Source organism: Megascapheus bottae, chromosome 7 (assembly GCF_031878675.1).
Source record: "Megascapheus bottae isolate mThoBot1 chromosome 7, mThoBot2.hap1, whole genome shotgun sequence".
NCBI classification, from domain to species: domain Eukaryota; kingdom Metazoa; phylum Chordata; class Mammalia; order Rodentia; family Geomyidae; genus Megascapheus; species Megascapheus bottae.
Window position 1 is genome coordinate 40,503,371 of NC_143515.1, and position 13,973 is coordinate 40,517,343.

The 13,973-nt window shown below is 37.2% G+C and overlaps 1 protein-coding gene across 3 annotated transcripts in view; it reads left to right on the plus strand.

Moving 5' to 3' along the window:
• Positions 1-13,973, plus strand: part of Wdpcp (WD repeat containing planar cell polarity effector) — a 246,792-nt gene that overhangs the window by 98,003 nt on the left and 134,816 nt on the right. For all 3 annotated transcript variants that reach the window (XM_090336831.1, XM_090336830.1, XM_090336832.1), the window contains exon 10: positions 9,706-10,315. In XM_090336831.1, coding sequence (XP_090192957.1) covers positions 9,706-10,315 — 610 coding nt within the window. The remainder of the gene's footprint in view (positions 1-9,705; positions 10,316-13,973) is intronic.

Below are 13,973 nucleotides of genomic sequence, written 5' to 3' on the forward strand. Positions count from 1 at the left end.
ATTATAGAAGTCTTTTTTTTAAATCCTTTAGTTATCTATACTGTTCACTCCTTCTCACTGTTGCCTATTCACAGTACATTTGGTCAGAACGCTTTACTCTATTCCCCATCTCAGCTATTCCCATTAGATTTCTAATGGCCAGTTCCTGAAGTCTCAGATATATGTTTTAGGAATCTTTAAAAAATTATTAGAGTTCATATTACCACGTATGAGGAGTATCTGAGGACAGATTAAGATCAAGAACTCAATGAGAAGGAAATTCTTGGTCATAAAAATTTCAAAAGAGCCAGGAGCAGTGGCTCATGCCTGTAATCCTATTTACTCAGGCACTAAAGTCCATGAGACTATTATCTCCAATTAACCACTAGAAAACCAGAAGTGATGCTGTGGCTCAAGGGTAGGGTGGTAGCCTTGAGCTGAAGAACTCAGGACAGAGCCCAGATCTAGGTCTACAAGTGACCAAAAATTCAGAAGATAGTATTATCATGATGGTGCATCACTAGGAACATATTTTAGGGAATTTTAATGTAGGGAAAGTCAGTCTCTTTTTTTTTTTTTTTTTTTTTTTGCCAGTCCTGGGCTCAGGGCTTGAGCACTGTCCTTGGACTTTCTCAAGGCTAGAGCTCTACCACTTGAGCCTGAGCACCACTTCCGGCTTTTTCTGTATGTATGTGGTACCAAGGAATTGAACCCGGTTCTTCGTGCATGCTAGGCAAGCACTTTAACCACTGGGCCAAACTCCCAGCCGGGAAAGTCAGTCTTAATGTGACTAATGAAATCAAGAGAACCACTGAAAATAAAATTCTGCAAATATCTTCACCCAAAGAAGAAGGAGGAGGAGGTGGAGGTAATAAGCATGCCTCCTGGAAGATGCAAGGGGATGTGAAATAAATTTGGTAGATATATAAGTATTATAAAAGCAGTCTTCTTTTAGGATTCTTCTCTTTTGTTCTTAAGGGCATGGGCATTGTCACAAAACATTTTTTCCTTCACTACACACCATACATTTTGCTCTTCTATTATCATATCTTGGCCTTGATCATCTCCTGACTAGTATTTCAATCTGAGTTCACTTTATGAGAAAAACTAGCTACATGAATATAAAGTGAGAGGTATCTAAGTATTTACAAATTTGGCTTTTTTTTAATTTTTAAAAATTTTTATTTTTTGCAAGTCCTGGAGCTTGAACTCAGAGTCTGCACATTGTGCTTGTACACTTTTTGCTCAAGGCTAGCACCCAGTCATTTGAGCCACAACACCACTTCTTGCTTTTTCTGTGTATGTAGTACCAAGAAATCAAACCCTAGGGCTTTGTACATGAAAGGCAAGCACTCTACCACTAGGCCAAACTCTCGACCACAAATTTGGATTTTTAAGTCTCTTTTTTCTTGATATTTTACAACAGCTATTCAGGTCTAGTTGATGTTTTCCAGTTTGCTTGCTTTTATTTTTGTTTTTGCAAGAAACTAATAAGTCAAAACTAGAAAATGTGTTTTCTGTATTTCTTCCATTTAATAGGATAAACTGTAACATCTTTAAAAGATTGCTGAAAGTTGAAGGTGTTTGAATTTTATTATCTCAGTGCATCACATTAACATTTTCATAGAACTAAACAACTGAATTTTCTTCCTCTTTACTGAATTGTTGTCTGAATTCTGTTTTTTATTGATTTTCATTTTTACCTATTTTTAATACAAAATATAGCCACAGGTATATATAAATTTCAGTCTGCTTAGCCCTTCCGTTAAAAATAGTATCACAGGGCCTGGGAGTTTGGCCTAGTGGTAGAGTGCTTCCCTAGCATGCACAAAGACCCAGATTCGGTTCCTCGATACCACATACATAGAAAAAAGCTGGATGTGGTGCTGAAGCTCAAGTGGTAGAGCTCTAGCCTTGAGAAAGTTCAAGGACAGTGCTCAGGCCCTGAGCTCAAGCCCAGGACTGGCAAAATAAAAAAAAAATAGTATCACAGCAGGGCATGGTGGCTCGTGCCTGTAATCCCAGCTACTCAGGAGGCTAAGATCTGAGGATTGAGGTTCAAAGCCATTCCAGGCTCTAAAGACCTTGAGATTCTTATCTCCAATTAATCACTAGAAAAGGGGAAGTGGGGCTGTGGCTCTAGGGGTAGGGCGATATAGTTTTGAGCTGAAGAGCTCAGGGACAACACCCAGGCCCAGAGTTCAAGCCCCATGACCCCCCCACATACATACACAAAAATAGTACCATATTTAGGTAGCATTTAAGTATCATTTTACTGTTCTTGGTAGACTTAAACTTTTATACATTGTCTGTCATGTAAGTCAAATTATTTATTAAATGGGATGCTGGTGACTCATGTCTATAATCCTAGCTACTTAGGAGGCTGAGATCTGAAAATTGTAGTTCAATGCCAGCATAGGTAGACTAGTCTGTTAGATTTACTTCCAATTAATCAACAAAGCTTTGCAAGTGTAGGTGTAGACCAAGTGATAGAGCAGCAGATGTTTAGGGGGATGGGCAGAATGAAAGGCAGAAAGTTCAAACCCTAGCACCTGTGTGCACACAGACACATGCACAAGTGCACACACAGAAAACACAATATTTGTAAACATTCTCCAATGTATTTTTTCTTGTTTATTTTTATTGTATTATTGTACTACATGTCACCTTTGTAATGGGTTATACAAATTTATTATTTTCATTAACTGAAATATTTTTCTCCATTAATAGTATTGTATAATTTAAGAGTTGGAAGAAGCCCAGTATCAAGGTCATAGGTGGCCTGACCAAGCTTCTGTCATTGATGGCAGATAATATGCTAGATTCCAAATGCATTATATTCATAAACTTTTTTCAAATGGCAATTCCTTGGTACAATTACTTAAAGATAATTTTTAAAATAGCTGGGCATTGGTGGCTCACACCTTTAATCCTAGCTACTCAGGAAGCTGATCCTGAGGATCAAGGTTCAAAATCAGCCTGGGGAAGGAAGTCTGAGAGACTCTTGTCTCAAATGCACCACCAAGAATGCTGGAAGTAGAGGTGTAGTCAAGTAGTATAGTGCTATCCTTAAGCAAAAAAACTTAGAGACAAGGCCCAAGCCCTGGACAAACCCAATGACATATAGATACACATTTACACAGAAGAAGATAATAAAACATATATTGAAAGAAAAAAAGATGTTAGATCCACTGAATCCACAATTATAGATAATGAGCCAGTGTCCCAGTAAGGCTGAGCATGGGGTGGGAATCTAGAAGTTAGTTATGTCCATGGTTGCATGTACTAAAACCCATCAAATGAAACAGTTTAACTAATTAATAAAGCAAATGGAAAAATAAATGAAAAATATTTTTAAATCTCATAATTAAGTAGAATTTAAATTAAAATCATGAAATTAAATGTAAACTTTGTGAATTTTATTTAGAATATGCCCACTCAGGAGTGTTTATTTTACCATATGCCAAGTGTAATACTAAATATTACAAATAAATAAAGTTCATTTAGTAATAACTTCATTTTTATTATATTTTTGCCAGGCCTAGAGCTTGAACTGAGGGGTCGGGCACTGTCCCCTGAGCTGCTTTTGCTCAAGACTAGCACTCTACCACACGAGCCACAGCGCCACTTTTGGCTTTTTCTATTTATGTGGTAGTGAGAATTGAACCCAAGTCTTCATGCCTGTTAGGCAAGCAGTGTACCATTAAGCCACGTTCCCAGCCCTAGTGATAGCTTCTTAAACATTTTTTTTTGGGGGGGGGGGGGCTGGATCATGGGGCTAGAATTCACCTGGATGCTGTCCGAGTTCTTCAGCTCAAGGCTACCACCCTACCCCTGGGCCTGGGTGTTGTGGTGTTTTCCCTGAGCTCTTCAGCTCAAAGCTACCACCCTACCCTTGAACCAAGCCCCACTTCCCATTTTTTAGAGGTTAACTGGAAATAAGAGTCTCAGGTCGGCCTGGGAGTTTGGCCTAGTGGTAGAGTGCTTGCCTAGCTTACACTAAGACCCCAGTTTGATTCCCCGGTACCATATACATAGAAAAGGCTGAGAGTGGCGCTGTGGCTCAAGTGGTAGAGCACTAGCCTTGAGACAGCCCAAGGACAGTGCCCAAGCCCTGAGCTCAAGCCCAGGACTGGCAAAAAAAAAAAAAAAACTGTCTCAGGTACTTTTGTGCCGGGACTGGCTTTGAGCCTTGATCCTCAGATCTCAGCCTCCTGAGTAGCTAAGATTATATGCCTAAGCCGCTGTGCACAGCTTTTAAAACACATCTTTACTACATTTAAAATTACATTTATAGTTACTTATGTAAGTACAAGCTATAAATTCTAAGTAATGAAATATGGATTTTATTAAGTATCAATGTTTTTTTCTTTTCTGTAATACTTGTCAAAGAATCCAGCGATTTCTCTTTAGGAATGTCAGCAGTGCCACTGTTTATTAAGGGTTCTTCTGTCCCTCTATACTAGGCACATTATTTTTTGATTATTATAGCAATCTTGTGAATACGTCCTTAACAGATACATCCTTAATTTTTGGGTGAGAAAATTACAGTTCTGAGAGGTGAGTTTCCTGAGGATCTCAGAATATTTTTGCCAGAACAAAAGCCAGACCTGTAATTGTGTTTTATCTGTATGCAGTGTTGTGATGACTACATGTCCAAGTTAGAGTCATTCCAAGTTAGGGTAAAATTTGGACCTCAAGCTTATGAAATACTTTAAACATACAGATAATTAAATGTTATTACTAGTATCTTATCATTCTAAGAGTCATATAAACTCAACCTTGTCTATTCCTGAAATACTCCTTTTATAAGTCTCCATGCAACATCATAGAATAAACTGATATTATTAAACTAGCATATTGTTTTATGTTTGTGTAGTAATTTTAGCTATTATTAATAGAGTTCTCAGAGTAGAAAAGTACTTTCAGGAATGCAAATGGGTCATATCAGAAAAATGGCCTAATTTTTGTTTTTAGGAGATGTTTTAGTGTTCATTTAGTCTATTGTAGCTCATTTTAGGGATACTTTAACTTTTTTTGGTCAGTGTATGGATATTACACTTATTAATAAGCAAGTGCTCTACCACTAGATCCAGCACTACAAATACATTTTGACATTTTAGATTTACCTTGCAGTCTCTTTTATTTTCACTCTTAAGAATTTAATATCTTTACAAGACACCAGCTTAGTAATACTCCTTCCAAATTTTTGTAATCATGCACAGCAAATTTGCCTTCAGTATTCACTGCCAGACAAGAACAGCTCAGCAGGAGTGTCTTTCTGCCTTACCCCAAAGCTATTAGGCTCCCTTGTTATTTGCTTACTTTATCTTTTTAGTCCCTTTACCTTTTGTACTCTTCTTTTTGCTATGGAGATCCTTCACCAACACAATGTTCTCAAGGCCCTGTGGTTCTCATTCTTTCTCTGCATTCACTGAAAGGAAAAAGTGATACAATATTAGTTGTGTAAATTTACCTGTTCTCACAAAGATTTGCATTCAGACTACAAGTCTATCATCATTAACTTTTGAAACCAAGCTCAATTAATACCATCTCAATGATCATCTTTGTTTTTGTAGAATATAGATTATAATACCTAACTATGAAGTACTGAGGAGATTAAGTAAAACAATGTATGGAAAGTAATTATACCCTATTTTCTTAATATTATTGGTAGGGCTACACTGAATTGTATGTATCACAAATGCTTTTTAATTTTTAAGCTTGTCTATTTATTTACCAATTTTTGTGTCACTAGGAATCAAACCTAGGGCTTCATACTTGCTAACTCATGGTATTTTTAATTTCTGTGTAAGATATTTTTATTCGTTAAGTGAATATCAGTCATCTAATCTGTAGTTACAGAAACAGTTGGGGAGACAGCACAACATCTTCTGACTTGGCTACTTTCATAGAATAATCTGGATTGACAGCATTGGAAAGCACCTGCAGGTAGAATGAGGTCTTCCTCCTTTCCTCTTTCTCTTGATGAAACTATTAAATCTATTAGCAAGGGTTACCCAGATTTGTGGAATGAAGGATGTTAGGAGCCCTCTTGACCTGTAGACCTACTGCCCTCTGCTGCCCCTGTGTTAATGCAGGCTATTCTCAATATTACCTGGCACTTTTAAGTATCTTCTGTTGGAAATATTGAGCATTCCCTAAGGCTTCTTTTGAAAAACTTTACCTTCTGAAAATGTGATACTTCAATCAGTATTCAATGCTTAGTTTTGTTAAATTCATAGTTTAAAAACTTTATTACATATTTACTATCAGTGCAGTTTTGGCTTGTTTACAAAAGATTAAAAAAAATCCAAAAGGTTTTTGGTTTGTCTTTGTTGTCTTTTGAGACAGAGTCTCAAGCTTGTAGCTGCCCTTGAACTTGCTGTGTATCCCAAGCTGGTCTCCAACTCACAATCTTTTTGCCTTCATCTTCTGAGTGCTAGGACTTGTGGTATGCACTGCCACACCCTGCTAGTGTGTGATAAGTAGGATTAACATGGAACTCCAAAAGCAGATGGAAGGGTAAATATCACAAGACAGACACTGGCTGAGCTGGGAGTGGGAAGTGGATATGGAAGTGGAAATAAAGTAGAGATGCCACCTTCCTGGAGGGAATCCAGAAAACAGATAATTTTGATGTAGTTATTTTCTTTTATGGGTACATATAGTTTGTAGGAAGAAATTCTCTGTGAGTAAAGAGGAATTCAGATGAAGGATGAAAGCAAAGTGATATGGCTGGGGAAAATGTGGGGCAGGTTCTGGTATGAACTCAGAATGAGCTCGGTGAGACTGTAGGAGATATCACTGGAATTTATATCATGTTATATCATGTTACATCTTGCCCTTCCTTTGCTCAAAACTCATGTATGGCTTCTCATCTCATTGGAGAAAAATGTTGGGAGTCTCTTATTAGTGTATAACTTATTATTCAGTATTCCTCCCCCTCGATTCCCATTTTCCACTACCCTTTTTTTTTGTTCCTCCTTCTTCTAGCCATAATGAATCGCTTAGCAGGCCATAGAACTTCTACCTCAGTGCTTATTTCATCTGCCTGGAGTTCTTTTCTTCTAGATGGCTGCAGGCTCCCCCCCTGTTTCAGGCTATCTTCATTGGAGAGGCCTGTCTTGACCTCTCAGTGTTGTGACCTTTCCCATTCCCTTTACCCTTGCTGAGCTTTATTTTTACTTCATAGTACTTGAGTAGTAGAAGCATAGAAAATCAATATGCATTTACTTGTTAATTGCTGCCTTTTCTTTCATCACTAAAGGGTGATGGGTATAGGAAATGCTACCCCCAAATAGAACAATTTGGCACATTGAGTATATTAAGCAGAAGGACTTGGAAAAAATAGCAAAAGCAGAAAGATCTCTATAGTCCTCTCTCCTGACAGAATCATCTGACCTACTTCCCCTGAAAGAAGACCAGAATTCCTCCTGTGACAGGGGTCAGACCCTTTATACAGAGGAAAGAAATGAAGACACAGAGCTACATGAAAAGTATGCATGGACAGGCCTTGCTAAGTTCCTTCTAATTTGTTACCTATAGGCTTCACAGTAATACTCCTTTGTTACACATGATTTTGATCAAGTATGGCTTAAAAAAGCAAACGAAATTTCAAAACCAAAAATTTTAATTCCCATGCACATAACAGCTCAGTTGGTGCCAAGAACCTCAATCAGGTTTCTAATGCCATTAGTTTAGTTTGAATGATTGTATGATCTGCTGTGTGTTTGCCTGCCCATTGTGATGTGAAAATATGCCTACTCCAAGTATATAATTCTCCCAAAGCAAGGTAAAAGCTAATGTGCTTAGTCTAAATGATAAAATGAACGTTTTAGACTTTATAGGTGGAATGTCTTCAGCAAAAGTTGGATAGCATTATGGGAAAATGAGTGAAGTATCCACATTATGGTACTGAACTCTATGCATTCTGAGCATTTGCAGATTTTCCTCAGTAGCAGCCTTTTGGAACCCTTGGATACTAACTTCCCACTGTGCATGCTTTCATCCAGTCATACTGTATAACTTGACCATGGTTTTCATCCACCCTATGCATACAGTCCAGAGTTTAGCCTGGGTCTTAGGATCTTCATGCCATGTAAAACAGATAAAAGAATTTCGCTTTACTTCTTAAGAACCTTCCTTCTGTTGTAGTGTATCAGCCTGGAACTTTTACAACTTTTGTTTAGGATATGATGCTATTTTGTCTCTGGTACAGTGTGTGCTGCATGCAGCCCAAGGGAGAGGATTTGCTTACCACTGTGCCCCTACTAGTATCTGGCACATAAAAAGAAAAGAAAGCAAGAAAATGATTACAAGAGGAGGAAGGAATGGGATAATGGGATGTATTCATTTGTATTCTAAGGAAAGGGAATAAAAAGTTAATTCATTAGTCAATGTGATCTTGACACCTGGTAACAAGTGAGTTGCCTTTGAAATGTTTGAATCAGTATTCAAAGGATTGAAAGAAGCAAAAGCATTTAGTATAAGATTAAGTTGGTGATAAGGTGTAAGATGTTTCAAAACATCACATTCATCCTTACTCCTCTGCTACCCCACTGTTCTCCAGCATAGCTCTATATGCTATCAATATAGATATGCACATACACACATGCATGCATGCACTCACGCCGCACATACAACTGTTTCAGTGCTTTAACTCAGAACCTCATGCTTTTGTTGGCTTTCTTGCTTATGCCAGGTACTATATCACTTGAGCCAGTTTTTTTTTTCCCAGTGTGTGTTTGTACTGGTTAATTAGATATAAGAGTCTCTTGGACTTTTCTGCTCAGGCTAGCCTCAAACCAAGAACTTTCAGGTCTAAAGCCCTGAGTATCTAGGCTTATAGACTTAAACCACTGGTACCCAGGGTTTACTTCACCAATATGAACTAACAACCTTTATTTTAAATCCAGTAGATTACATTATTTCTACTCATTGGTCATTTTTCTACTTAAATAGCCCTGTGGGGGTGTACGGAGTTCTAAAGTAATTTCTTAGAATACTCAGCCCTACTCTTTATATTTCTGCTAGTTAATTTTTAAATTGAGAAGTGTGGTTGGTGGGAAGGGGATCCACTAATCCTTTATTCTTTCTGACCTCTAACTTTTAAAGATAGTCTGTTAGTCATTTTATTTTACTAAAAGCCCACCCTGTCTTTATATATTGTAGGATCTAAGCAACTTCAAGTAACTTCAGTTTTTCCAAAATCAAATGTTCAAGGTAAAAAAAAACAAAAGCCATATAATGAATGATTGCTGTCCTTAATATGCTATGTTATCTCATCTCTTTTGCTGTTCCTTTGTTATCTCATATTGACACAATATCTCACTTTGTTATCTGATATATTAGATACATTTGTATTTGGTTACTTGAAATTGGACAGGGAAGGGGGGGAAAACCAAGAGGGGGGTGGGGGGCAGGTAATGGGACCAAGACATGTGGAAGGGTATCAATATATGTGAATTAATGCACCTTCTATCTGGCAAATATCATGTTACCCTTTTATTAAATACAATAAAAAAAGAGAAAAAAAATAAAGGAGACTGAAGGCAAAAAAAAAATCTTACAGTTTCATACAAATATTGACCTCTGTGAGCCTCAGCACTGTTATACATGTATCTGCATATTGCCGATGTTTGAGGTAATAATTGATTTTTGTAGTTGAATTGAAATGCAGTGACAGTTGAAGAAACCCAAAATTTTTCTTGACATTTCTTACAGGTACTGAGTTCTATTCACACCAAATGGGAGCCATTGGATGTTTGCTTTCTCTCCAAACAACCTTATCAGGTGATCACAGTGGAGCACTCCATCACTGTAGACCAAGAACCCATGGCTGACAGCTGCATCTATGAATGTGTTCGGAACAAAATTCATTGCATATCAGTCACTAGAATACCACTAAGATCAAAGGCCATCAGCTGCTGTAGGAGTGTTACTGAAGACAGACTGATTCTGGGATGCGCAGATTCTTCAGTAATTCTTTATGAAACTCACCGTGGAGTGACTCTCTTGGCCCAGGCTGAACTTTTGCCTTCATTAATAAGCTGCCACCCAAGTGGTGCCATTCTGTTAGTTGGCAACAATCAAGGGGAGCTGCAAATTTTTGATATGGCTCTATCCCCTGTTAACATCCAGCTTTTAGCTGAAGACCGCTTACCCAGGGTGACTCTGCAGTTCAATAAGTTATTTGATGTTTCCAGCAGTCTTGTTCAGATGCAGTGGATAGCCCCTCCAGCTGTTTCTCAAAAGTTTGAAAGCCGAAATGTCTATGACCTGCTCTTTCTTAGGTTTGACCGAGGACCCTTGGGTGTGCTTTTGTTTAAACTTGGTAAGTCGAGGAAATTGGTAAATATAGTATTTATGATGATGATGTCACTGAGGAAATATGACTACTCTTGAAAAGTAAATTTTCTGTTTGCCTTCTCTAAAAATGATTGTCTTTCAAACACTTCATATAATTTCCTCAAAAAAAATGCTCTATGGCTGACTTTTTAAATAGTCCTAAAAAGTAGGCAGAATCACCAGCACAGTGGTTCACACCTGTAATCCTAGCTACTTAGGAGGCTGAGATCTGAGGATCATGGTTCAAAGCCAGCCTGGGCACTAAAGTCCAATTAACTGCCAGAAAACTGGAAGTGGCGCTGTGGCTCAAGTTGTAGGGTGGTAGCCTTGAGCTGAAGAGCTCAGGGACAGTGTCCAGGCTCACGGTTGAAGTCCCACGACTGACAAAAAAAAAAAAGTAGGTAAAATAGATTTTTTAAAAGGTATTTTCTATATCCTTTGACAACTAAGTATTTTGGGAATGTAATAACTTTATCTATAATGACTAGATGATCCATGTTAACTTGTTTCTCAGTTTGGAATTTTATAAAATGCTTTAAAGGAATCATATTTACTTAGAATTTGCTAAGTATCTTTATTGTAAATTTTTTTGTTTTTGTTCCCCTTAGGAATAAATATCCAAAAGGAAGTATCATTATCTCTAAAATGATAGATTAATATAGTTTATTTCAACCAAGAAACCTTGTTTTTCCCCCTATGTGTGTATATATATATATATATGTACATATATATATATTATTTTTGGTCGGGATAATGTATAGAGGGGTTAGAGTTACATTTGTCAGGTAGTAGGTGCATTACTTCTCACACATTGATACCCCTTCTCATGTTTTTGTCCCTATTTCCTTCCCCCTCCCCCTCCCAATCATCTTGTTTTCCCTCCTTCCTTTCCCTATTTCAAGTTTTGTTCTAATAGTTCCATATATGCACATAATGTGATATTTTCCAGATATGCATATAATGTGATGTTTCTATACACTTTGATCAAATTCACTCTCCCAAAAAATTAAAATGAAAACTTTTCTGATGATTCGTCTGTTCTTTGTAGCTCTCATTACCAATTATGTCCTGAAATAGCACTGTTTTAGGTGGTTTTGTATAATTTAACATTCTCGGGAGAACTTAAGTTTAAATATTTTTAAATTGTTACATATTAGTTACTTGAAAAGATACGACAATGAATACATTTTTAAATCTATAAGATTTGGCTGTGTGCTGCAAAGTTAATTTTTCAAAGACATTGTAAAGATTCACAGCTTTCGAGTGTTAAATAACTTTCAGTTTATTTTTATTTGTGTTTCCTTGTCCCCAAAATTGAAAATAGGAAATAAATCCAGTGAAAATGGCTTGATTCACCTGCAAAACATAATATGCATATATAATGGGAGTTCTGTGCCCCTTATACAAAATAATAATGCAGCTAAATTTTCTAGTCACAAAGTTAATACTGTTCAAAAAATACTTGGAATCTCATTTATTATGAGATAATATAGTTATACTTTGCCCAACTACTTGTTTAACAGTTGTATGTCTCCATACACCACCCTAATTAAAGTGAATGTTTGATGTTTTGCATGTCTGTTAAAACACACACACTCTTCTCTGTGTCTCTTGTCTCGCTACATATCTCTTTCTCTTTCTCTCTCTCACCCTTTAAATTACTCAGTTACCTGTCAAACAGAAGGCTGTCTGCCCATGTAGACCTAGCTTTTCTTCAGCCCTCCCTTGTGGGCCTACTCACAACAGCTTTGCAAAAAGCACAGCTTTCTCTTCCTATCTCTAGCACATTTGCCTTCTTACTAAAGTAAACAGGCTCTCAGTGGAGGGATTTAGAGGGCTTCCTGCTAATTGCCAGCTTGTAAACTTAATTGGACTGTCTCCCTGGGCACTGTTCCTAAATCAATTAGGCAATGAGTTGGCTGTCACCTCTTTTTCCCAAGAAGGTCTCTTGGAAGAGAATTAGCCAATAGAAGTCGAGCATTCAAATAAAAAGGTGATAACTTCTGCAACTGACATTTATCATTTAAATTTTCAGTATGACTCTTAAGTTTTTTAACATAGGGAAATTGTGTAGTTGTAAGTTTCTTTAAAAGATCTAAACATAGAATTTGTAAGGATTTTTAAAGCTTTTGTTCTCATTATTAATGCAGTATAAGATTAATATTTAAATCAAATTGTTTTTCCTGGGAGGAGTCGATTCCTTTAAATAGTAGATTCCAACTAGCAATTTTTAAAAAAGAAAACTCAGTTTTAAAGAACAGATTTTTCTTATGATCTGCTACTAAATACATCCAAAAATTAATATACTTCTTGAATTAACACAGAGCTGATTCTGGGCATCCATGTGGCATTTTCATGTATAATTCAAGTTGCTGCATATGTAAACAGGTAGTTGCATGTGCAGTTTCCCCAGTAGGAGCATTTATGAGATTCTTTTTCAGATGCTTGTTATGCAAGCCTTTGGAAAATCTGACATGAAAGGTGTAGCTTACAATTTAAAATTGTAAAGACAGATCATAGATCATAGTTTAAAATAGAATGCTGTCATATGTAAACGTGGCAGTAGCTGATGCCAATGTACGAAGATCTTTGGATTTTGACTCCTAGATTAGGTCAGTTAGTGTAAAGTTGAAGGAAAACTGTTCCAAGGATAGAATTTCCCTCTTAATCCTTACAATGACTACATAAAATTTTTTGAGTATTAAAAGGCCATCTTCTCTGTTATTGGAAGTACCTGTGCTCCTCAAGAAGCAACTAGAATTATCATACTCCTTCAGGATACCAAGAAATTTTGCTTTATATAGAACAATAAGTACAGGATGTCTTTGTGGCAGTCATTATTCCATATTTTCACATTTATAGACCAAGGTTAGTTCTAAGAGGAGGAACCCTTAATTATACTGCTTCTGCTCTTACCTTAACTTTCTCATTGCTCTCTTTAAACTCACATAACCAGCTCTATCTCATGTCTTAATTGCCACTTCATTAAATATCTGCCTAATGATGGTATCTAGCTATCCGACCATTTTCCTACATGCACTTTCATAATTTCCCTCCCAGTGCCAACGAAAGGGAATCCTTCCTCTTGCCCTAGAATAGTTCCTTCAGTATGTCCACTGTAGATCTCATAATATCCTCTTTTATACTTTTAGTTTATCATTCTTCCCCACTCCCATGAGTCTTGCTAAATTAGCTGATAAACAAGCCAAAGCCACATACCAAGAACAAACAACTCTTTTTGTTTTCTGGCAACACCAAGGATTGAACTCAGGGCCTTGCACCTAGTAGTTAGGTGCTTTGCCACTTGAGGGCCCCTAACCCTTCTTGGATTTATTTTTTGGCTAGGGTCTTGCCTGGGGCTAACCTCAGACTGCAGTTCTTTTCCCTATGCCTCTCAGGGACTGGGATTATGGATGTGTAACACCATCACCCAGTTTATATATTGCGATAGGAGTCTCTTTTGTCTTAGCTGGCTTCCAAACTGCAATCCTCTTGAACTGTGCTTCCCAAGTAGCTGGGATTACAAGAAAGCCCAAAAAACTCTTCCTTAAAAGTAGTTTCCTTGTTGCTGATCAAATGATTGCTTTTTTGTTGCTGTTATTACATACTATAGTCATCTACTTTCTTTGCCTCTTCATGTTTCA